Source organism: Oratosquilla oratoria, chromosome 40 (genome assembly GCF_046742065.1).
Source record: "Oratosquilla oratoria isolate Oo_2021 chromosome 40, ASM4674206v1, whole genome shotgun sequence".
Lineage (NCBI taxonomy): Eukaryota > Metazoa > Arthropoda > Malacostraca > Stomatopoda > Squillidae > Oratosquilla > Oratosquilla oratoria.
This window is the reverse complement of record NC_134816.1, coordinates 7939595-7966160: the sequence shown is the minus strand read 5'-3', so window position 1 is coordinate 7966160 and position 26566 is coordinate 7939595. Positions and strand designations below refer to the sequence as shown.

At 37.1% G+C, this 26566-nt stretch overlaps 1 protein-coding gene across 8 annotated transcripts in view; it reads right to left on the bottom strand.

Moving 5' to 3' along the window:
* LOC143020629 (monocarboxylate transporter 9) overlaps positions 1 to 26566 on the bottom strand; it is a 541387-nt gene that overhangs the window by 139654 nt on the left and 375167 nt on the right. For all 8 annotated transcript variants that reach the window (XM_076177112.1, XM_076177115.1, XM_076177114.1 and 5 more), the window contains one exon: positions 16607 to 16718. In XM_076177112.1, coding sequence (XP_076033227.1) covers positions 16607 to 16718 — 112 coding nt within the window. The remainder of the gene's footprint in view (positions 1 to 16606; positions 16719 to 26566) is intronic.

The window sequence follows — 26566 nt, the reverse complement described above, 5'->3', positions numbered from 1 at the left end:
AAGAAAATAAAAAAGGATAGCTATAGAAGAGACCTGAAAAAGAACAGCTTTCCTCACAGAGTAATAGACAGTTGGAACAAGTTAGATGAGAAAGTGGTGTGTGCAAAAACAATACATGAATTTAAAAATAGTTTAGATAAAATGAGATATGAAAACGGGACATCACGAGCATAGCTCCCCTTCCCGTAAAATACAACTAGGTAAATACAACTAGGTAAATACAACTAGGTAAATACACACACACACACACACACACACATTCGTCGGGTGGACGGCGAAGATTGGAGTTCCGAAGAAAAGTGAAATTTTCGTGGATCTCAACATCAAGGAAGTACCTTATTGTATTTACAGGGAAGAGGAAAGCTCGTGGTGTAGTGGGAAGGTGAGGAAAAAGGAGAAGGGGAGGGATTAATGAGGGAAATGGAAGGAAATGTGAAAGGAGAGGACTTGGTCCAGGCAGGCAGACGCCATATAAACAAACGTGAATTTAGTGACGATGAAGGGGCTAACAAAAATGTAAAGATTATAAATATAGATAAGAGCAGCACAATGGAAGGTGAGGATAATAATCTCCTGGGATTTAATGAGGGGGGGGGATACCAACCTCCCCCGATTAGCAAGACTAGAGAAAAAAATGAGAAAATGATCGAACATTGGGAGAGTAGATTCGGTAAAATGGCAGAGATTGCGTAGACAGTTGACAAATTGGAAGAATAAGTGAAGGTGAACAAAACCTAACTAAAAAAATAGAAGAATTGAAAAGACAGTTATAAGAAGTAAAAGATGAGAATGAGGAATTAAAGAACAAAGAGAATAAAGAGTCCATAGCAAAAGAAGCACAGGGTTGGAAAAAAAATCCAAGAAAACAGTAAAGTTGCATTTACTGACATAATAAAACAGCAAATGAAAGAACAAACTGAAGACTCAGTTATTAAAGTGATGAGACAGAAGAATATAGTAAAAGAATTAGCAGATAACAAGAAATGTATAATCATATTAGGAATGGAAGAGAAGTATGATCTTAATAGAACCACAAGAATCAAAAAGGGAAAAGAAAAAGTAAGTAGTTTACTAAACTTAGTTCAGGAAGATGAACCTGAAATCATGAAACAAATTGAAGATATGTATAGGTTCGGAAAATATAGTACAAATAAGACCGGACCAATTAAGATTAAATTCAGGTCACAAACGACAGCAGAGAATATCTTAGCAAAAACAGGGAAACTAGCAAACAGTGAACAATGTAAAAATGTATGGATAAAAAGATAAATGAATAAATAGCAAAGAGAGGAGGAAAAGATGAAAAGACATGAAGGTAAGGAAAAAAAAACGAGAACAGAACAGAGACAGAAAAAGAGAAATTTTATTAGAGAGTAGTGAATATGAAAGTGAGGAGATGGACCATACCAGAGAAAAACAAAAGGGAAACAGAAAATACAATGGAAGTAGCGGAAAATTAAGAGTGTCTTACACAAATATAGATGGATTAATAACAGGATTGAATGAACTGAATGATTATCTGAAGGAAAAAGTACCGGACATAATGGGAATTGTAGAGGCAAAATTAAAAGCTCCACTACCATCCAACAGTGTAGGAAATGATGCATATAATTATTGGATTAGAAACAGAGAGACAAAACAAGGTGGTGGAGTTATGTTTCTGACTAAGAAGGATGTCAGAACATAAACTTATGTGTATCAAGTAAGTGTGCCTTTGAAGAACAATAAACAGTTAAGTGCTTTTCTAAGCGTTTATATAATATCCATAACTTTCAACATAGGTTATGGGCCCAGGACACGTTATTTTGTGTGCTTAGAAATTACACTGCGTCACAGTGAAGTAGAATCGATCATGGCGCTGTAGGCACGTAAAGAGTGAATTTGCATTTTTTTTTTTTTTTTACACAGACTGACAAAATGGAGCGCAGTACAATCAACCTCACACCGTTGAATGATAAGAACTATCCTACGTGGAAGTTGCAGATGAAGATGCACTTGATTAAAGAGGATTTATTCGGATCATCGATGGCTCAGAGACAGTGCCGACAGAGGAAGGGATACTGGAAAAATACAATAAGAAAAAAGCCAGGGCTATGGCTTATATTGTATTGGCCATTGACCAAATCATTCTTTATTTGGTTGGGGATCATACTGATCCAGGTACTGTGTGGAAATTACTGCAAGACACTTTTCAAAAGAAAACCTGGTCAAATAAACTACGACTCAAGAAACGGTTGTACAACATAAAGTTACGCCAGGAAGACAGTATGCAGGAACATTTGAAGAAGTTCGTTGAACTATTTGGTGAACTCGCAGTGGTTGGCGATGCCGTTAACGAGGAAGACAAGGTAATTATCTTGTTATCGTCATTGCCTGACAGTTATTCAGTGCTTGTAACAGCACTAGAGGCTTCGGAAAGTGTACCAAAGTGGGAAACTGTGACGGAACGTCTTCTACACGAGGAAAGTAAGTGTAGTCGTATGAAGTTAACAAACAATAATAGTGGACTTGTTAATAAAACAAAGTCATATAAAAAGACACTGTTTTGAGTGCAAAAATATGGGGCACGTCAAGAAAAATTGTTGGGTTTATTTGAAGAAGTGTAAAAATGAAAAAGTGAACTGTGCCGTGGGAAATAAAAAGGATGAAAAAGAAATAACATTGGTTGCTTGTGCTCTGTCTGTAAACTCTGTATTCAAGGCAGGTAGTTGGGTAGTTGATTCAGGTGCTACGCAACATATGTCCCATAAAAAGGAACTTTTTTCAAGTTATGAGACACTAGAAATGCCCTTGTTTGTTGAAGTAGGAGATGGTAGAGCTTTGAAAGCTTATGGGGTAGGTGATGTTTGCATTAAATTGAAAATACCTAATGATGAAATAAGTAATTGTACTGTTAAAGATGTTCTCTTCATTCATGATTTAACTCATAATTTGATATCAGTACCTAAGATGGTTAAGCATAATAAGACTGTAAATTTCCATGAAGATAAATGTGAAAATTTCAACAAAGAAAATGAGTTGTTGGCTGTTGCAAATTTAGTAGGGAATTTGTATTTTCTAGAATGTGTTAGTGATATTGCAGCTGCAACAACGCTTGACTCTGTCTCCAATTCTGCACTTGTTGCACAGTCAAAAGAGATGTTATGGCATCGCAGGTTAGGCCACCTTGGCATTGATAATTTTTGTAAATTAGTTAGGAAATATTTGATAAATGGTGTCAACAGTTCTCTTAGAAGTGACTCTATTTTTTTGTGAAAGCTGCGTTGATGGTAAGAATCATAGACAACCATTTCGATCATTACTGAAGGACGGAAATAGAAAACTGTTTGAATTAATACATACGTATGTGGAAAGCTTAACCCTAGTTCTTTGGGTAATGGTAATTAATTTCTGACCTTCATAGATGATGCTTCTAGGTATATATGGGTGTGCATTTTGATAAATAAGAGTGATGTTTTAAACAAGTTTGTAGAGTGGAAGACATTGGTTGAGAAACAATATGATGCTAAATTCAAAATTGTGAGATCAGATAACGGGGGAGAGTATACATCCAATGAGTCCCAAAATTATCTTAAGAAGGAGGGTATACATCATGAAACTATTGTACCTAAAACTCCTGAACAGAATGGTGTTGCAGAAAGGAAAAATAGTACCCTGGTTGAAACCGTAAGAGCAATGCTATCAGATTCAAACTTACCTAAGTCATCTTGGGCTGAAGGTCTAAGTACAGAAAACCTAATGTTGAAGATTTAAGAAATTTTGGATGTGTATCATATGTTCATGTAACTAAAGATGAAAGATCTAAATTAGATTCTAAATCTAATCGTTGTGTTATGTTAGGATATGGATCTATTGCTAAAGGTTACAGATTGTATGATGTAACTAGTAAGAAAATAATTCACAGCAGGGATGTAATATTCAATGAATCGCAAATGGATTTTCTTGAGATGGAGTGGGATAATGTTGATTCTGTTTCAGTTGAAAAAGTTGATATTTCCATTCCTGTAGATAAAGATGAGAAAAATGGAAATGAAGCTCCTGAAATGCATGTTAGGCGGTTCAATAGAGATAGACGTCCACCAGAACGTCTTGGTGAATGGGTTAGAATTTGCGATACACCATCATTTGGTGAACCACAAAGTGTTGAGGATGCTTTGAATGGACCTGAAAAATCTCTTTGGAAAGCAGCTATGCAGAGGGAAATATCAGCTCTTTCTTCTAATGATGTTTGGGATTTGACAGAGTTGCCGGAAGGACGAACTCCCGTCAAATCAACGTGGGTTTTTTAAAAAGAAAATTGGACCTGGTGGCTCAGTTTCCTTTTACAAAGCTCGCTTAGTTGCTCAAGGCTTTTCACAAAGACCTGGTATTGACTATGATGAGACCTTCAGTCCCGTGATTAGTTTGAGTCAATACGTACCATCTTATCATTAGCTGCTCGAGAAGGATTAAAGACCCACCAGATGGATGTATCTTCCACGATTCTCAATGGAGAATTGCGTGAAGAGATTTACTTAACTCAACCTGAATCTTTTCATGAACCTGGAAAAGAAGAGTTAGTATACAAACTAAACAAGGCCATTTACGGCCTCAAACACGGTCCTAAATGTTGGAATGAAAATTTGGACAAATTTCTTAAAGACTTGCATTTTGAACAAAGTCCTAGTGATCCATGTGTTTACACTCGCATGTATGATAATGATTTGTGTATAATTGCCATATATGTTGATGTCACTTTAGCTTGTAAGTCCTTTGATATTATTCCAGAGATTAAGAATTTGTTGAGTGAGCGTTACTTGATGAAGGACTTAGGAGAATTGAACTACTTTCTAGGTGTAAAAACTGCACAAAATAATGGTAAAATCTTCATCAATCAATCTGGATTTATCAAGAGTGTTCTTAACAAGTTTGGCTTTGGTGACTGTAAGCTTGTATCCACTCCATGTGATGTAAGCAATGTTATTTTAAAAGACTATGAAGAATCAGATCTCTTTGATACTACTAAGTATCAATCTGCAGTTGGCAGTTTGTCATTTTTGTCTACAAAAACCAGACCAGACATTTCATATGCAGTATGTAATGTTGCAAAGTATTGTAATAAACCTTGTCAACAGCATTGGTCAGCAGTTAAGAGGATCTTCAGATATCTCAAAGGAACCATTACAGTTGGACTGCTCTATGCTAATGATGATGTAAATGAATGTGTAGGTTTTACTAATGCTGACTGGGCTGGTGATTGATCTGACCGTAAATCCACACCAGGTTTACTGTTTTAGGCTCGGGACTAGTGGACTAATTTCTTGGCGTTCAAACAAGCAATCGTGCGTTGCACTCTCAACTGCTGAATCTGAATATGTATCACTATCTGGTGCAGCAGAGGAAGCTGTTTGGCTTAAATCTTTGCTAACGGACTTGAAACACGATTGTCAAAGTCCTATAACTATCTTTGAGGATAATCAGTCTGCTATAGTCCTTGCAAAGAATCAGAAAGATCATTCTCGTACTAAACATATTGATATAAAGTTTAATTTTGTGAGAGAGTTGATCAATAACAAAACCATTGGTGTGAAATATTGTCCAAGTGACAATATGCTGGCTGATATATTAACCAAGGCATTCCCTTAGATAAGTTTAAAAAATTTAGAAAAGGGATGGGAATGACTGAACAAAAAATGAATGAATAGATTTTACAAAAACAATACAATCTGAGAAGGAGTGTTGAAATATGAATATTTGTTATTGTGCATATTGTGTTGTTTTTGGTTGAATGTACAATGCAATGTATAATAGGATTTTTTTCGTTTGATTTATTGTATAATCTGTACTTAATTTGCATGTATAACAAAGTTCAGTTGCTAGGCCTGAGAGTTTTTCCCGCGCTAAGGTGGAAGCCACGCCATTGCAAGTCAGTCATGGTGGAGCCACGGTGTGGAGAGGTTGATGTGTAAACTATTGTCAGAACATAAACTTATGTGTGTCAAGTAAGTGTGCCTTTGAAGAACAATAAACAATTAAGTGCTTTTCAAAACGTTTATATAATACCCATAACTTTCAACAGGTACTGGGTGTGCAACTGAGCCAACCTAATATGAACTTCTTTCCCTGCGTCTTTCAAGAGATCTATCGATAAACCATCTTCCCCAGGTGCTTTTCCTCGTCTCATATTGTTTAGAGCAAATTCTATTTTTTCATTTGTAATCTCTGGTACACTACCAACGTCTACAGATGAATTCACCGGCTCAACTACGGTCTTCGACAAGTAAAGCTCTTGGTAAAATTCTTTTACTCTTTTTATCATTCTGTCTCTACATTTAATTATTTTTCCACTCCTATCTTTCAAACATATAATTTGCTGTCTTCCTAAAGCATATCTGCGCTCCGAATAGTTTCCTCTATTTCATCCATGTTTCTTTTTCTTTTCTCTTGTTGATAGACTTGTTTAGTTCTACTCTAATCTGCATGGTCCTTCTTCCTTTAATTAGGTCATTTGTAGCTTTGGAGTATTTGTTTTCTCTAATGCTTTTTGTACTTCCTACTTTCTCTGCCGATTCCCTAATGATATTCACTAAATTCAAATTCATATCATCGACTGTGTCCTCGTTAGTTTTTAGAGCTTTGAATAAATTTTTTATGTCTAACTGAAATTTCTTATTGTTATAATTAATCTTTGCAAAGCTGATTTTCTTTTTTAAAACTAGTTTACTTCTCTTGGCTCTGAAATTGAATTTAACTGTGCAACCTACCATTCTATGGTCACTACCTATGTTGACTTTATTTATGACAGTAACATTGCTAACGCTCTTGCTCTCGTTTCCTAATATGAAGTCTACTCATTCTTTGTTGTTCCATTTGGACTTCTCCACGTCCATTTGTGACCTACACGCTTTTGGAAGAAACTGTTCATTATCCTCATGTTGTAGTTCTCTGCAAATTTGACTAAAATCTCGCCTCTGTCATTCCGTTCACCTAACCCAATGCACGACTCATCTTTCATCTCTTCCCCCACTTTAGCATTAAAGTCGCCTATTACCAACGTGTATTTACTTTTTCTTGATCCATCACCTGACTTAAATCATCATAGAAGGACTCAATTTCATCGTCTGAACTCTGTTAAGTTGGTGCATAAACCTGAACTATTTTTAGAGTGTATCTTTTACACAGTCTAATCACAATCCAAGATACCCTGTCTGATAAACTACTGAACTTGACTACGTTACCAGCAACTTCTCGGTTTATCAAGAATCCTACTCCACTGGATCATTCTTTGCCCTTACCTCTATAGTAGAACAGTGACCATCTTGTAATTATATCAGCTTTTCTCCCGTTCATCGGACTTCGCTCAATCCTACGATGTCCCACTTGATGTTGTCTAGTTCTTCCATTAAACTCTTCAGCCTGTGGTTTTACAAAGGATTACAAAGGCGGAGCATGCCGACAGGAGACCTTCTGGTCCATAACTAGGTTGGATGCGAAAAAAAAATATATATATAAAAAAAAAGATAAAATAAAATAAACATTATAATAATATAAATAATAATAAATAAAATAAATTATATATAGGTATAGTTAAATGATAAACAGGTAAATAGTAAATAATAATAAACTGACAAATAAATGATAATAAAAGGAAATCAAGCAAGTCATAAATAAACAGACAAACAATAAAAACAAACAATCAAATAATATAAAATAAATGACAGTCATTACAGCATCCTGCTTAAATGTTTCCCTAAACGAATCTTAAAGCTTCGGACTGAAGCACATTGCACTGCCTCTACAGGATTTTTATTCTGAGAGAGTTCTTACGTTGTAGGTACAAATCTTCATTTGCTTCATGTTGCTTAATGTTCAAGACTTGGATCTGCTTGGACAGTACTTAATCACACTCAGTGGCACACTGCCCGTAAGCACACGAGGCAATGTGTTTGGACCTTTAGGAGACGATGATTCAACAGGAACGCCCGGTTTTATTTTGGTTGTACTATTCATGTTCATGTTTGCTATCAAGGGATTCTGGCAGTAATCTCACCTCCCTGCCAACTGGTTTCTGGTGAGATGTTTTTCTGGTGTCACCTTATTATATTCGATGAAACCCTACATCTATAGCGTGCCCAATGGTCCACGCCGTCATTATGACGATACCTCACATATCTATGAGGAATTCCCCTGTTTGCCATGAGAGACGTGCCAGTAAGCAATGGGTCTTGCGACTGTGTGTATGAGCTGCTCTTTGTCTGATCTTTCTTACAAAACCTGTTCGATATGGGTGACCCTGCAGGGATTTTCTCTCTATCGACATAGATTTTGTAATGATTAAGATTCTCAAGCCTATCCACCACGTCAAGGTGTCAACTCTCGTGTAGGATATATATATATATATATATATATATATATATATATACATATGTACATATATATTTATATATGTACATATGTACATATATATATATATACACTTATATATACTCGTATGTATATATATATATATATATAAATATATATATACATATATACATATATATATATGTATATATACATGCATACATATATATCTGTTGAACTTCTACAGCTGACTAGACAACATATCTACTATCAAATCTACCAGTAGAGCAGCTTCTTCTCCCTTCGACCGAGCAAGCGAGTGAGTGTGGACGCGATCTCACAGTCGGCCCAATTGCATTGTCTCCTCAGGCCACCTGGCATCCCCAGAAGATTAAGAATGTCAATGAAGGCCAAAATATCACGATGGGATGTAATGACAGTGGAAGACAAAAGATCACGATGGGATGTAATGACAGTGGAAGACAAAAGATCACGATGGGATGTAATTATAGTGGAGGAAAAAATATCACGGTAGGATATAATGTCACTGCAGGACAAAATATAATTTTAGGAAGGGATGCCGGACATAATGTCAATGAACGACGGGAGGCCGGTGTGAATCACGGTGACGTAGGGGGACAAAGTGTACAAAAGAGATCGGATGACCGTGAGCGACCAGATGTCAGTGATGGGGGAAATGTACTCTTGATGGGAGAAATGTTAATGAGGCATTGAATGTCAATGAAGGACCAAATAATAATATAGAGCAAGGTATAAATAAAAAACAAAATGATAATGTAAGACATGATATTGAAACTCAAAATGTGTCAAAAAGAAATAATCACGAGTTTCTTAAAACCATGTACTTTAATGCTCGTAGTATTAGGAACAAATTTCAGGAAATACAGGCGTATGTCAAAAGCGAAAATCTCGATATGATAGGAATAACCGAGACATGGTTAAGTGGTACAGAGTTCGAAGCTGAATTTAATATTGCGGGATTTAAACACTTTCATCAGGATAGAAACCACAAGAAAGGTGGGGGTGTTCTGTTGTACGTTAAAAACAATGTTCATGCTTGTGTTTTAGAGAAAGTGAAACAGGATGCATATGATAGTTTGTGGGTTGAGTTAACCCAAACAAATGGATAAAAAATGAATGTCGGTATAATATATAGGCCAAAGACATTATCATTAGCAGATGACAAACTATTATTTCAAGAACTGTCTAGTTTCTGCAACCGGGATTTATTGATAATGGGTGATTTCAATTTTACTGACATTGATTGGATGACCCTTGAACATGGCCATATAGGTAGTCGCTTGATTGATTTTCTTGGTGACAATTACTTAATTCAGCATGTAAAAGAGCCCACAAGATATGGAAGCTTACTTGATCTATTGATCACTAGCTGCGAAAGTATGCTAACTGATGTAGAAGTCGGTGAAATTGTTGCAAATAGCGATCACAACTTAGTTAGATTCAAACTCCTAAACAATTTTAGAATAGATACTTGTGTTTCTAAAATACCCGATTTCAGTAAAGCTCAGTTCATAGGACTACGTCAGGAGCTTCAGCTTACAGATTGGGAGGCAAAATTAAACGAAAGACCTGTAGATCAGATGTGGGAAATATTTCAAAATACGCTCACTAAGATGATTCATACTTACATCCCTTTTAAGGACAGACGTCCCCCAAATCAGGCTCGCCCAAAGTGGCTCGACAAAGAAACTGAAAAAAGTATTGCTAAAAAGAGACAGGCTTATAAGAAATATAAGTGCTCGGGTGCATCTAATGACTATGAAAGTTATGTATCAATGCAAAAAGATTTAAAAACGAAAAAACAAACAAAAAAACGAAATGACCATCGCTGAAAAATCCAAAGAGAATCCCAAAGAATTCTATAGTTACATTAGAGATAAAAAGGTTGTTAGGAATCACATTGGTCCACTATTATCTGCTGACGGTCAACTTGAATATTCAAATGAAGGAATGTGTGATATTTCAAACAATTATTTTAGCTCAGTATTCGTAAACGAAACAGCTCAAAGTAAACTCCAAACTGAAACCTGTGAAAAGTCTAGGGTAAACTTACTCACCACGGTAAATATAACAAAAGAAAAAAATTAAAAGGTGTATAGAGAAACTCAAAGTTAATAAAACACCAGGGTCTGACGGTTGGCATCCAAGAATCTTAAAGGAAATGAAAAATGAGATTGTTGTTCCATTAGAAATTATTTTCAAGAAATCCATCATATCCGGAGATGTCCCAAGAGAATGGAAGCTAGCTAACGTTACTCCTATATTCAAAAAAGGTGACAAAAAGAAACCAAATAACTGTAGGCCTATAAGTTTGATTTCAATCGTAGGAAAAAAATGGAAACTATCATCAGAGATGCTATCGAACATCATTTAGAAAGTAACCGTTTGATAAATGATAGCCAGCATGGTTTCAGACGGAAACGTTCTTGCGTGACTAACTTACTCGAATTCTACAACACAGTTATCTCGAATTATGACAAAAGAAACAATATAGATTTAATATATCTAGACTTTGCAAAAGCTTTTGATACCGTCCCACACGAAAGACTACTTACTAAATTAGCTTCGCACGGAATAAGTGGTAGCCTATTAGGTTGGACTAGTAATTGGTTGAATGATCGAAAACAGAGAGTTGTTTTAAATGAAAAACATTCTAGATGGAAAAATGTTACAAGTGGAGCTCCTTAAGGTTCCGTTCTTGGGCCAATTCTATTCATAGTATATATAAATGATATAGACCATGGACTAAAATCTAATGTTTCCAAATTTACTGATGATACAAAACTGTGCGGAATGGCAAATGATCTCTTAAACCAATTAGATATTCAAGAAGATTTAGATACATTACAGCAATGGTCTGAAAAGTGGCTAATGAAATTTAACACAAGTAAATGCAAGGTAATGCACATAGGTAAAAATAACAGTAAGTACGATTACAAGTTATTTGGAAATTCGTTAACAAAAGTGGATAGTGAAAAAGATCTCGGCGTAATTATCAGTAACGACCTCAAAGCATCCAAGCAGTGTATTTCAGCCTCTGAGAAACCAAATAAGATTCTAGGACTGATTGCGCGATCTTTTGATTTCAAAAGTCCATCACTCATTAAGAAGCTATATAAATTGCTAGTTCGTCCACATTTGGAATATGCTGTTTCCGTATGGTCACCGAATCTCATTAAAGACATTGACAGACTGGAAAAAGTATAACGGCGAGCCACAAAACTGATTCAAAATATCAAAAATAAATCATACGAAAATCGACTAAAACATATGAATCTGTTTTCCCTAAAAAAGCGTAGACTCAGAGGTGACTTGATACAGGTCTTTAAGATTCTAAAGGGAATTGACATCAAAAGTGACAAAATTTTCACATTGAATGAGAATCAGACAAGAAACAATGGTCTCAAACTGTCCGGAAATAGATTCAATTTGGAAGTAGGTAGAAACAACTTCGCCAACCGTGTAGTTAATGAATGGAATAAACTTCCTGCACAGGTATTGCAATGTAGTTCAGTTCGAAGCTTTAAAAATTATTTAGATAAATACCTAAGCAAGATGCTCTAATGATTATAATTTATTTCATATTATTTGTTTTTGTTTTGTTATAATTTGTCTGTTTTGATTTGCATTTATCATTAGTTATATGCCAATTCATTATTATTTACTATTTGCCTGTTTGTTTATTATCTAACTATACCTATACATTTATTTATGTATTTTATTTGTTATTTACATTATTATAATTTTCATTTATTTATTTATTATTATGATTTTTTCGCATCCGACCTAGATATGGACCAAAAGGTCTTCTGTCGGCATGCTTAGCCTTTATAATCCTTTGTAATCCTTTGAAGGGTCAGTCGCGGTCAATCGCGATTGTCTAGGAGAAGAACCTCAACACAGCTGCGCTCCTGTAAATAATGTCCTTCGCTGGTAAAACAGCGTATTGTCTAAATAATATCTCTTTGGAAACCTCGCCACACTACCTGTATATATGTCCTTTCATCAATAAAGCCGGAGAGCAATCCAGGTACAAAGACAGTTGCGTTTCATTCCCTTGTTTCTACTATTACCATATACGTAATCGCTACCAGCTACAGTTAATCTTTATATATGTTGTAAGCCAACCAACATATCTGGTGACAGCGTGGGATCCAACATATTTGGAAGCAGCAAGTCGGATCAGCAAGTCGGATCAACAAGCAAAATCAGCAAGTGGAATCAGCAAGCACAAGATCCCAGAGCAGCGAACACAAGCCCATCAACCAAAATATCACAGGAACGCTGTGCAACCTACCCAGCGCCATCACAGCCCATCAACACAAACTCGCTGTAAGCCCTACCCAGCGACGGAAACAAGCCCACAAGCCAGAAAGCAGCCTAGAGCCCAGCGCAGCAGTCCAAGCACATCTCCCTCACGGTCTGAGCAGCCCACAGCACCCAGCAGCATCGGTCAACCACCAAAGGAAGTGTCGTCCACCCCTTCTGCCTGCAGCTAAAAACTGAAGTCAAATACGAGCTACCCCCCCACTCTATTTTTCCCTATTTCTTACTTCTCATATTCTTTCAGATTTACATCACATTCCATCGGTCTCTGCAAAAACAACCTCCCGAGACCATCCTTCACCAAAGCATCACAACCGTCACCACCGTAAGTAGGTACCTCAGTTTTGCCTTGGGGCTAGGTAGCTCTAAATTGTTGTGTGAGTGAGTTCGAGTGAAAGCTATCCAGTGAATTTTTTCATATTTTTTGCAAAGCCCTAAAATTTTTCAATTATTTTTTTTTCCTTTTTGTACGAAAGTGTGCATGAGCCATTCACAATCAAACGTCTCACACCATTACAACACTCGTTCCAAAATGGCAGCACCAAACGAAAATACCACACAGTCCACGCCAAATCAAAACACAAGCCTAACAATCGCTCAACCACACATGCAACGCTCTGCAACAAATCTACTAACACTCCTTCAGCATGACAACACTCTTCCAAAGTTCAACGGGACAAACATCGCCATCCACACTCTGTTAGATGACGTACGATCTGAGATACAGCGCACACAGGTGCAAGACGATATGACTAAAATCGCGGTTCTTAAAAGTCGCATCGATTTCAATGACACTTTAGCGACATAATACAGTCAGACGCATTCAAACAGCCACAGACCTTTCAAAATTTCGTTGATGAGTTCAAGAAATCTTTCGCCCCATATGAACAGTTAGGCTCTCTCTCTCCCTCCTACACACTCGGAACAAACTTTAACACACCACCTTATCTCACCAAAGAAAGATCAGTCAGGGAGGCGAGTCAGTTCAAGGAAGAACTAAAAGACGCACTCATTACTTCACTTTGGGTTTCAAATAACACGTACTCTCATTATTCGCTTACATTAAACTGATCTCGCGCCTTTACCCAGAAACAATGAAGAAAATAGAAAATATTCCTTTTGATCCAGACACAACACTCGTTGATTTCTCTAGAAAGATTTCGGACACGTCAACGACAAAAACATAAATTCAACAACAACAAATCCCCCTCACACCCCCACTCATACCCCCACCCACTCCCACAGTAGCAAAAATCTCACAAGAACATCACACAAGAGTTAGACAAGTGTCACGCACACGATCACGACAGCGTTCACAATCAAGGAGACCATTCTTTTGCAAAATCTGCAACATACCAGGACATAGCACAAACAGGTGTTATTACAGACAACCGACTAGCTACTGCTCATATCACGGACCAGCTTTTCACGACACAACACAATGTCGCGTCTTACAATCACAAACCTACATGTCATACGCGTCCTCCCAACACCCGACTAGTGGAAACACCAACAAACAAAACACGCTATGACCATCGTCTCACGTTGAACAAAACACACGAACTCACGAGACAGAATCAACCCCCCCCCCTACTGATTCTCACAATGACTGACTCTCGACCATCTCCGTCTGCTATGACACTTCAGACCACGGTCAACAACTTTCCACAACTACTCTTTCTGGACACAGGATCCCCAGTTAATATAATGTCCAAGGTTTCTTTCAACCAATTTAGGCTCAGACACCGTAGAGTAACAGCTCTAGAACCAACGGATATCACGTTACAAAATGTAGACGGAGTTCCCTTTCCCATCATGGGAAAAACCGAACTAGACATCTCCCTGCATGCCAACTGTCCTCCCATTACAACGACAGTATATGTAGCGGAAGTAGTGTTTCCCGCAGAAATTCTTATAGGTTTCACATGGATGCAGAGAAATCGCATCATCATCTATCCTGCTCAAAACGGCATTGGTTTCAATAATCACTTCATACCTGCTCTCAATACAGCCGACACGCATGCAAACACAACAAACACGCGCATCAAACACTTGCACATGATCGAGCAACAGCATGCAACAACAACAACTGAACAAAACATTGACGAAACAGAAAAGGTGACACTTGTAACAGACACGCCCACTAGTGTAACAGACACGCCCATCCCATCCGCTCACCCTCGTAACTCACAACACAAACGGAATAGGCGTAAACTGTCAGCGCGCATGTCAAAGTCAACTCGCGAACAGAAAAAACACGACGTTTTCACTAACATCCAGGAAATATCACCACAATACACTATCGTCTCACAGATCTCTCTCATGAACTCTCACGCAGTTGTAATCACTGACAAAACACTCTATCCACGCGAGTACACGAAACTCAAAGTGCGTATCTTCAAAGCTCCCGACTCATGTTCTTTGCATCACAGACACTTGCCGCGTATCTGGTGTATCTCTCTTATCCGCCCTATCTCACACATACTGGTAGATTTGATAGTAGATATGTTGTCTTTCACCTGTTGAACTTCTACAGCCGACTAGACAACATATCTACTATCAAATCTACCAGTAGATCAGCTTCTTCTACCTTCGACCGAGCAAGCGAGTGAGTGTGGACGCGACCTCACAGTCGGCCCAATTGCATTGTCTCCTCAGGCACCTGGTATCCCCATAGGATTAAGAAGGGTCTGTCGCGGTCAATCGCCATTGTCGAGGCGAAGAACCTCAACACAGCTGCGCTCAGAACGATTGCCTTTATCGCCGTCAATCTTATATTTTCCCACAATATCATATAAATACTTCTGTACAAATGTCCACCTATTGTAAATCTCACCATTTCTTTCTTCTCCTTCTTCTCTCTCTCTGTATATAAAACAGATTCCTGTAAATAATCTCCTTCACTGGTAAAACAGCGTATTCTCTAAACAACATCTCTTTGGCAACCTCGCCACACTACTTGTATATATGCCCTTTCATCAATAAAGCCGGAGAGCAATCCGGGCACGAAGACAGTTGCGTTTCATTCCCTTGCTTCCACTATTACCATATACGTAATCGCTACCAGCTACAGTTAATCTATACATATGTTGTAAGCTAACCAACATATCATATACTCGTATATACATCTATATATATATATATATATATATATATATATATATACATATATATCTGTATATATACATATACATATATATATATTATATATATATATATACATATATATATATATATATATATATATATATATATATATATATACATCCTTTATTTCCTTGCTATTGTCTCGCAAGATGGAATATTTGAAAAATGCCACTGAATGTGTTCAAGATGTACATTGGTGGCTTAAGCAGAAATGTGCTGGTCTGACATCTGCTTACTTATGAGTTCGAATCCCGCACTCTTCTCCTATTCCCATCAGTGACTCTTGTCTGCACCAAAAGTGCAATTATATAGGGCAAGGATGATGCCTTCAGCCACAGCTTCACGCCTTCTGGCGTAGGCTCATCACCTCTTCTTCAAGAAATCAGGTACATCATCACAAAAGCATCAAACACAACACCACAAGGGTTTAATCACTCTTAAGTGCAGTTTAACATGTGAACTGCAGTAAATAGCTGTCGAGGGTCTTCGTCGAGAGAGGATTAGCATTTTCCTCCATTTTTGTCGTGTTATTCTAGCTACTGGTCAGAGATAAAAGGGTTAAAAACCATCCTTAGCCTATGAGTATATCAATAATCTTTTCTGTATCCTTTATTTTAGTTGCTAATTTTAATTACCGCTAAGAAAAATGTCCATGTGATTACACTTTATTTGTTCTTTCTAGGCACCAGCTGGCAATTTCATTCAGCTGACAGGAACTTCTTTTCATTGAAGGACTTGAAATTGTAATTTTTGAAGGTGTTATGATTACCTCATGAGGAGCGGAGTACCAGGGGGGTCCACGTCATCGTCAGGCGTCCTCAAGCTGTTGGGCTCTAAAGGCCTGAATGCCAGGCCGTAAATGGCGCAACTCGAAACCACACCTGCAAGGGATCAAGGTTAAAATTTTTAGTTATCAAATGGAGCTGTGAAATTACGTCGGTGAAGGTGAGGTAAGAAATGAAGAGTCTTGTTCTAAATTTATTCCATAATAGTTTTGCACTAAAGCTCTTTCAGAGGCACACTGCTGGGTGAGCATGATGTATATGCCTACACATCATGACCATCATCTACATACCTAGAGGTTTGATTTTTGCATATCAGATCTTTGGAAATCAAACCTCGGGATAAGGAGAATCAGATTTCTTTGTAATGAAACTTTGTTGTAGAATTATGCTTAAAAAAAATGGTATTAGGTCAAATGCATTCACAAAAAAATCTCTACATTCTTCTGAAGCATACTGGTGTAAGATTGCTGTTTGACAAAACACACTTTTAATCACGGACAGTATATAAATTAACCTTCCAGCATCCTCACAGATCTCTTTCGGTTGACTTTGACTTTGACAATAGGTTTAACTTGGGCAATCACATCTGGAGGCTGATGGAAAATAACTTTTATCAAACCATACTTTTAACCACAGAGAGTATATGAATTCTAAATCCTCCAGCATTCTTAGAGATCTGTTCTGGCTAACTTCAGATGATTCTTTTGAGCTAAAACAGTGGATCCTAGACTGTAGGGAGTTTGTTATAATGTAGACTTCTTCAGATTAAAGTCTGCCTTCTTCAGCTAAAGAAATCGTTTGGCGTTAGCAAGATAAACATATATATATATAATATGCCACTCTGTTCAAGGAATTAAGCCTATATAATAGGGCTGTATAACAAATTTGTCACAATATGAGCCTGACTTATAACACCATGGCACCGCATCATGATATGAACTATTATGGGTCCATTGCATAGATAGTAATTTTGGGTTTGCACGTTGGTAGCATCTTGCAACTTTATGTTTTCAAGAGGATCGTACACTCGGCATAACGTACAAGGAAAGAGAATGGTTGGGGTGATAAGAGCCATGAAAAAGAATAGCAGTGAGGAGTCTCCTTTCTAATGAACAGATTTACTGGGAAATTGTTCATGTCATAAAAATGTCTCCTTATTCTTACAATATCTCACATGGTATAATCTTGTTTTCAGGTAGCATTATGGCTAAGACTATACAATTAATTTTAATTCTATTAAGTTTTCTCTTTTATTTGTGCGAGCCCAATTATGAGTAATGAACCTCAGTCAAGGGGTTCGCTATACAGAAAAGAAGACAATATACATGCAAGAAAACTGTTCCCTTAACAATTTTCGTTCGTAGATAGCGGCACGTGTCCAATACATGTAAACAGTGTGAATTATCATTGTGAAACTATCAAGGAATAAATTCGGATTAAAAGTTCTCGGTTATTGTTTCCCACCCATTTCAACTAATCAGAATGCACACACACACACACACACACACACACACACACACACACACACACACACACACACACACACACACACACACACACACACACACACACACACACACACACACACACACACACACACACACACACACACACACACTCGCTTTCGTCGGATGGTCGGCGAAGATTGGAGTTCCGAAGAAAAATAAAAATCTGCGTAGATCTCAACGTCAAGGAAGTACCTTATTGTATTTATAGGGAAGGGGAGAGCTCGCGGTGTAGTGGGAAGGCGAGAAAAAAGGAGAAGGGGAGGGATTACTGAGGGAAATGAAAGGAAATGAGGAAGGGGAGGACTTGGTCCAGGAAGCCAGGGGTCTTGTAAACAAACGAAGGACTGAGGATTTTGGAAATGAAGGGATTAACAAAAATGTAAAGATTAGAAATATAGATAAGAGCAGCACAATGGAAGGTGAAGATAAAAATTTCCAGGGATTTAATGAGGGGGGGGGATACTAACCTCCCCCGATTAGCAAGACTAGAGGAAAAAATAGAAAAAAATGACCGAACATTGGGAGAGTAGGTTCGGTAACATAGCAAAGATTGCGCAGAGAGTTGAAAAATTGGAAGAACTAGAGAAGGTGAACAAAAACTTAACTAAAGAAATAGAAGAATTAAAAAGACAGTTAAAAGAAATAAAAGATGAGAATGAGGTATTAAAGAGGAATAATAAAGACAATAAAGAGGCCATAGCAAAAGAAGTACAGGGTTGGAAAAAATCCAAGAAAACAGTAAAGTTGCATTTACTGACATAATAAAACAGCAAATGAAAGAACAAACTGAGGACACAGTTACTAAAGTGATGAGACAGAAGGAGAATATAGCAAGAGACCTAGCAGAAATAAAGAAATGTATAATTATATTAGGAATGGAAGAGAAATATAACCTAAATAGAACCACAAGAATCAAAGAGGAAAAAGAAAAAGTAAGCAGTTTACTAGAATTAGTTCAAGAAGATGAACCTGAAATCATGAAACAAATTGAAGAGATGAATAGACTCGGGAAATATAGCACAGATAAGACCAGCCTAATTAAGATTAAATTCAGGTCACAAACGACAGCAGAGAATATCTTAGCAAAAACAGGGAAACTAGCAAACAGTGAACAATATAAAAACGTATGAATAAAAAGAGAAATGAATAGAGAAGAAAGAGAGGAAGAAAAATTGAGAAGACTAGAAGGTAAGGAAAAAAACGAGAACAGAACAGAGACAGAAAAAGAGAAATTCTATTGGAGAGTAGTGAATATGAAAGTGAGGAGATGGACCATACCGGAGAAAAACAAAGGGGAAACAGAAAATACAATGGAAGTAGCAGAAAATTAAGAGTGTCTTACACAAATATAGATGGATTAATAACAGGATTGAATGAACTGAATGATTATCTGAAGGAGAAAGAACCGGACATAATGGGAATTGTAGAGACAAAATTAAAAGGTCCACTACCACCCAACAGTGTAGGACATGATGCATATGAATATTGGATTAGAAATAGAGAGACAAAACAAGGTGGTGGAGTTATGTTCCTGACTAAGAAGGATATAAACGTGAGGAATGTCACATATGGGAAGAATAGAGTAGAGATGATTATGATCGAAGTGGAGGACAGAGATAGGAAGAGCAGAAATTTTATAATAAATTATGTGCCTCCAAAAACGGCCTCGTGGGAAGAGAGAGAACATAAAAGTATGTTAGAAGACACAAGGATAACATTAAATAAGATAATGGAAGATGGAGGAAAAATAGTTATAATAAGTGACTTTAATTGCAAAGAAGTCTAATGGGAAGAGATGACAGTAAAGAGTGGAGACGACTCATGGGGAAATGTTCTACTTGAGATGATAATTGACCATACAATGACGCAATGGATTCAAGAGAACACTAGGTATAGAAATGAAGAATAAACATCGAGACTGGACCTAATAATCACATCAGAACCTGAAATAGTGGACAAGATTGAATATAAGATACCAATAAGTAAAAGTGACCACATATTGATTGAACTGGAACTAAATTAGGAAAAATACATGAAAAGAAATGAAAAATATAGAAAAGGAAGATTTATGTATGAAAAAACAAAACTTGAGAAAATAAGAGAATTCTTTCAAAGAGAAGACCGGGAAAGAATATACAAAGAGGAAACTACAGTGGAAGAGAAATTGAATATTTTGACAAAAAATTATAAAGAAGGAGTGGAAAAGTATGTCCCAAGACAAAAGCAAGAAAAAGAATATGTAAAGTGCTGGTACAACAAAAGTTGTAGGGAGTTAAAAGACAAAAGAGATAAAGATTGGACAAAATGGAAAAAAGACAAAAGACCTGAAAATAGAAATTATATACTAGTTATAGAAATGAATATGTACAAGTGTGCAGAGAAGAAAAGAGAAATATGAAAAAGATGTCATAGAAAAATGTAAAGATCAACCAAAATTATTTTACAGATTTGTAAACAACAAACTGAAAAACAAACAAGAATTAGAGAAACTACGACAAGGAGGAGTTGAATACACAGAGGAAATAGAAATGGCAGATATTATGAACAAGAATGAAATAATGAAACAGTTGAGTAGTCTTGATGTCAGAAAATCGCATGGACCAGATGAAATAGCAAACTGGATTTTGAGAGAATGCAGGAATGAACTATCAGACAAAATACATAGCATAATAAACAGTTCCTTGAAAGAAGGAAAAGTTCCAAATATTAGAAAAGAGCATATATAGTACCTATATATAAAGGGGGAAATAAAGAAGACCCTACTAAATATAGACCAATCTCTCTAACAAGTATGATAGCAAACATTTGTGAAAGATATATAAAAAATAGATGGGTAAGGTATTTAGAAAAACAAAAACAAAAAACAATGTGCTAAATCCAAGACAATTTGGATTCAGACAAGGACGATCATGCGTCACAAACTTAATGTGTTTCTATTCAAAGCTAATAGATATAATACAAGAAAGAGATGGATGGGCTGATTGTGCATTTTAGACCTAAAAAAAGCTTTTGACAAAGTACCACATAAGAAGTTGCTTAAGAAATTAGAAACTGCAGGAGGAATACAGGGCAAACTGCTGAAATGTATGGAAGACTTTTTGCAAGAAAGAAAAATGAAAGTAGTGATAAGAAACAAACACTAATTGGGATGAAGTAATAAGTGGTGTTCCATAAGGAACAGTTCTGGCCCCAATAATGTTTGCTATATATATTGATGATATGGATAAAGGAATTGAAAGTTATATGAGCTTTTTGCGGATGATGGAAAACTGTTGAAAAAAGTAAACACTGAAGAAGAATGTGAGTCGCTACAGAGTGATCTCAATAAAGTACGGGAATGGAGTAGGAAGTGGGAGATGAAATTTAATACTAAGAAGTGTAGTATAATGAAATTTGAAAGACATAAATAAGGAATAGTAGGATCATATAAATTGGGAGAAGAAGGAATATAAAAGTAGAAAATGAGAAGGACCTAGGAGTCATTATTATGAATAATATGTCACCTGAAAAACAAAAAACAAGATTTTTGGGGAAACTTATAAATTAATAAGAACAATCAAATTGGCATTTACATACCTGGATGAAGAAATGGTGAAGAAATTACTAATCACTTTAATAAGACCAAGATTGGAATATGCAGCGACGATGTGGCCACCAAGTGAAAAAAAAATTACAACAAAACTTGAAAGAATACAAAGAGCAATTACAAAATTGGCACCAACACCTTCAAAACTATCATATGAAGAGAGACTAGCAAAGCTTCAGCTACAGACATTAGAGCAAAGAAGCGAGAGAGGAGATTTGATAACTATTTATAGAATTATGAAAGGCATAGGAACTATTAATAGAGAGGACCTAATAAAATGGGATGATAGAAATACAAGAGGACATGGAAAGAAAATCAAGAAAGACAGTTACAGAAGAGATCTGAAAAAGAACAGCTTTCCTCACAGAGTAATAGACATTTGGAACAAGTTAGATGAGAAAGTGGTGTGTGCAAAAACAATACATGAATTTAAAAACAGTTTAGATAAAATGAGATATGAAGACGGGAGAGCACGAGCATAGCTCCCCTTCCCGTAAAATACAACTAGGTAAATACAACTAGGTAAATACACACACACACACACACACACACACACACACACACACACACACACACACACACACACACACACACACACACACACACACACACACACACACACACGGCCCGGTGGCGGATTGGTAAGGCACTGGCCTCACAAGCCGGAGAACCGGGGTTCGATTCCCCGGCCGGGCGGAGACAAGTTGGGTTTGTCTCCTTTCACGTGTAGCCCCTGTTTACCTAGCAGCGAGTAGGTACGGGACGTTAGTCAAGGAGTTGTGACCTTGCATTCCCGGTGTGTGGAGTGTGAGTGGTCTCAGACCTACCCAGTTATCTGCTAATAATGAGCTCTGAGCTCACTGCCGTAGGGTGGTGTCTGGCTGTCTCGAAAAGAGGCTGCAGCAGATCCAAGGTGAATACACACACACACACACACACACACACACACACACACACACACACACACACACACACACACACACACACACACACACACACACACACACACACACACACACACACACACACACACACACACACACACACACACACACACACACACACACACACACACACACACACACACACACAAACACACACACATGAGTGTCGAAGTGACAGCGAAGATTGGAAAAAAAAGCGGATCTCAACTATGTGGGAGTACCTGTGTTGTATTAGTAGGGAAAGGAAAAGCTTGCGGTGTAGGGGGAGGTGAAGAAAATGGGGAAGGGGAGGGATTACTGAGGATAATGGAAGGAAATGAGGAAGGGGACGAACGGGCCCCGGAAATAAGAAGGAATGTCAACAAGAGATGTGCAGATGACAGTGAAGTCGAAGAGATTAGTAAATATGTAGGTAGGGTGAGATTAGAGGAGCTTGTTCGGAAGTACACGGTCCTCCTTCAGGAGATGACGGAACGTGGGAGTCGTCACGTAGTCTGTGGGATCCTCCCGAGGATCTACGCAGGCTCGTGTTGGAACAGTAGAGCCATAGGGATCAATGATAGGATATCGCAGTTGTGCACACAATTGGGATACCACTTTCTTGATCCTTGGTATCTCTTTTCTAGGCGCCATGACCTTTACGCTTCTGATGGGATCCACCTTACCCGCAGAGGCAAATATGTTCTTACAAACTCATTGTGGGAGTTTGTAATGAATTAGCTCCTTTTTTAGGGTAGAAGCCCAAAGGGAAGGGGAAATAGAATGTATTTGGGAAAACAGTGTAGAGTATTGTATTAATGTAGAACAATGTGCCAGTATAGGACAAAATATAATTTTAGGATATAATGTCGCTAGAGGACGAAATGTCACATTAGGATGTAATGTCATAGGAGAAAATATCGTAATGGGATATAATGACAGTGGAGGACAAAAGATCACGATGGGAAGTAATGATAGTGGAGAACAAAATATCACGATAGGATGTAATGATAATGGAGGAGAAAATATCACGGTAGGATATAATGTCAGTGAAGGACAAAACATAATATTAGGAAGGGATACCGGACAGAATGTCAATGAAGGCCAAAACATCATGATAGGATGTAATGTCGCCAGAGGACGAAATGTCACATTAGGATGTAATGTCATAGGACAAAATGTCGCAATGGCATATAATGACAGTGGAGGACAAAAGATCACGATGGGAAGTAATGATAGTGGAGAACAAAATATCACGATAGGATGTAATGATAATGGAGGAGAACATATCACGGTAGGATATAATGTCAGTGATAGTGGAGAACATAATATCACGATAGGATGTAATGATAATGGAGGAGAAAATATCACGGTAGGATATGTCAGTGACGGACAAAATATAATTTTAGGAAGGGATACCGGACAGAATGTCAATGAAGCCCAAAATATCATGATAGGATGTAATGTCGCTAGAGGACGAAATGTCACATTAGGATGTAATGTCATAGGACAAAATGTCGCAATGGGATGTCAAAATGTGTCAAAAAGAAATAATCACGAGTTTTTTAAAACCATGTACTTTAATGCTCGTAGTATTAGGAACAAATTTCAAGAAATACAGGCGTATGTCAAAAGCGAAAATCTCGATATGATAGGAATAACTGAGACATGGTTAAATGGTACAGAGTTCGAAGCTGAATTTAATATTGCGGGATTTAAACACTTTCATCAGGATAGAAACCACAAGAAAGGTGGGGGTGTTCTATTGTACGTTAAAAACAGTGTTCATGCTTGTGTTTTAGAGAAAGTGAAACAGGATGCATATGATAGTTTGTGGGTTGAGTTAACCCAAACAAATGGACAAAAAATGAATATAGGTGTAATATATAGGCCAAAGACATTATAATTAGCAGACGACAAACAGTTATTTCAAGAACTGTCTAGTTTCTGCAACCGGGATTTATTAATAATGGGTGATTTCAATTTTACTGACATTGATTGGATGACCCTTGAACATGGCCATATAGGTAGTCGCTTGATTGATTTTCTTGGTGACAATTACTTAATTCAGCATGTAAAAGAGCCCACAAGATATGGAAACTTACTCGATCTTTTGATCACTAGCCGCGAAAGCATGGTAACTGATGTAGAAGTCGGTGAATCTGTTGCAAATAGTGATCACAACTTAGTTAGATTCAAACTCCTAAACAATTTTAGAATAGATACTTGTGTATCTAAGATACCCGATTTCAGTAAAGCTCAGTTCATAGGACTACGTTAGGAGCTTCAGCTTACAGATTGGGAGACAAAATTAAACGAAAGACCTGTAGATCAGATGTGGGAAATATTTCAAAATACACTCACTAAGATGATTCAAACTTACATTCCTTTTAAGGACAGACGTCCCCCAAATCAGGCTCGCCCAAAGTGGCTCGACAAAGAAACTGAAAAAAGTATTGCTAAAAAGAGACAGGCTTATAAGAAATATAAGTGCTCGGGTGCATCTAATGACTATGAAAGTTATGTATCAATACAGAGAGATTTAAAAAGGACAATAAGAAAAAGAAAACGACAATACGAAATGAACATAGCTGATAAATCCAAAGAGAATCCCAAAGAATTCTATAGTTACATTAGAGATAAAAAGGTTGTTAGGAATCACATTGGTCCACTATTATCTGCTGACGGTCAACTTGAATATTCAAATGAAGGAATGTGTAATATCTTAAACAATTATTTTAGCACGGTATTCGTAAACGAAACACCTCAAAGTGAATTCCAAACTGAAACCTGTGAAAAGTCTGGGGTAAACTTACTCACTACGGTAAATATAACAAAAGAAAAAATTAAAAGGTGTATAGACAAACTCAAAGTTAATAAAACAACAGGGCCTGACGGTTGGCATCCAAGAATCTTAAAGGAAATGAAAAATGAGATTGTTGTTCCATTAGAAATTATTTTCAAGAAATCCATCATATCCGGAGATGTCCCAAGAGAATGGAAGCTAGCTAACGTTACTCCCATATTCAAAAAAGGTGACAAAAAGAAACCAAATAACTATAGGCCTATAAGTTTGACTTCAATCGTAGGAAAAATAATGGAAACTATCATCAGAGATGCTATCGAACATCATTTAGAAAGTAACCGTTTGATAAATGATAGCCAGCATGGTTTCAGACGGAAACGTTCTTGCGTGACTAACTCGAATTCTACAACACAGTTATCTCGAATTATGACAAAAGAAACAATATAGATTTAATATATCTAGACTTTGCAAAAGCTTTTGATACCGTCCCACACGAAAGACTACTTACTAAATTAGCTTTGCATGGAATAAGTGGTAGCCTATTAGGTTGGACTAGTAATTGGTTGAATGGTCGAAAACAGAGAGTTGTTTTAAATGGAAAAACTTCTGGATGGAAAAGTGTTGCAAGTGGAGTTCCTCAGGGTTCCGTTCTTGGGCCACTTCTATTCATAGTATATATAAATGATATAGACCATGGACTAAAATCTACTGTTTCCAAATTTGCTGATGATACAAAACTGTGCGGAGTGGCAAATGATCACTCAAACCAATTAGATATTCAAGAAGATTTAGATCAATTACAGCAATGGTCTGATAAGTGGCTAATGAAATTTAACACAAGTAAATGCAAGGTAATGCACATAGGTAAAAATAACAGTAAGTACGATTACAAGTTATTTGGAAATTCGTTAACAAAAGTGGATAGTGAAAAAGATCTCGGCGTAATTATCAGTAACGACCTCAAATCATCCAAGCAGTGTATTTCATCCTCTGAGAAAGCAAATAAGATTCTGGGACTGATTGCGCGATCTTTTGATTTCAAAAGTCCATCATTTATTAACAAGCTATATAAATCGTTAGTTCGTCCACATTTGGAATATGCTGTTTCCGTATGGTCACCG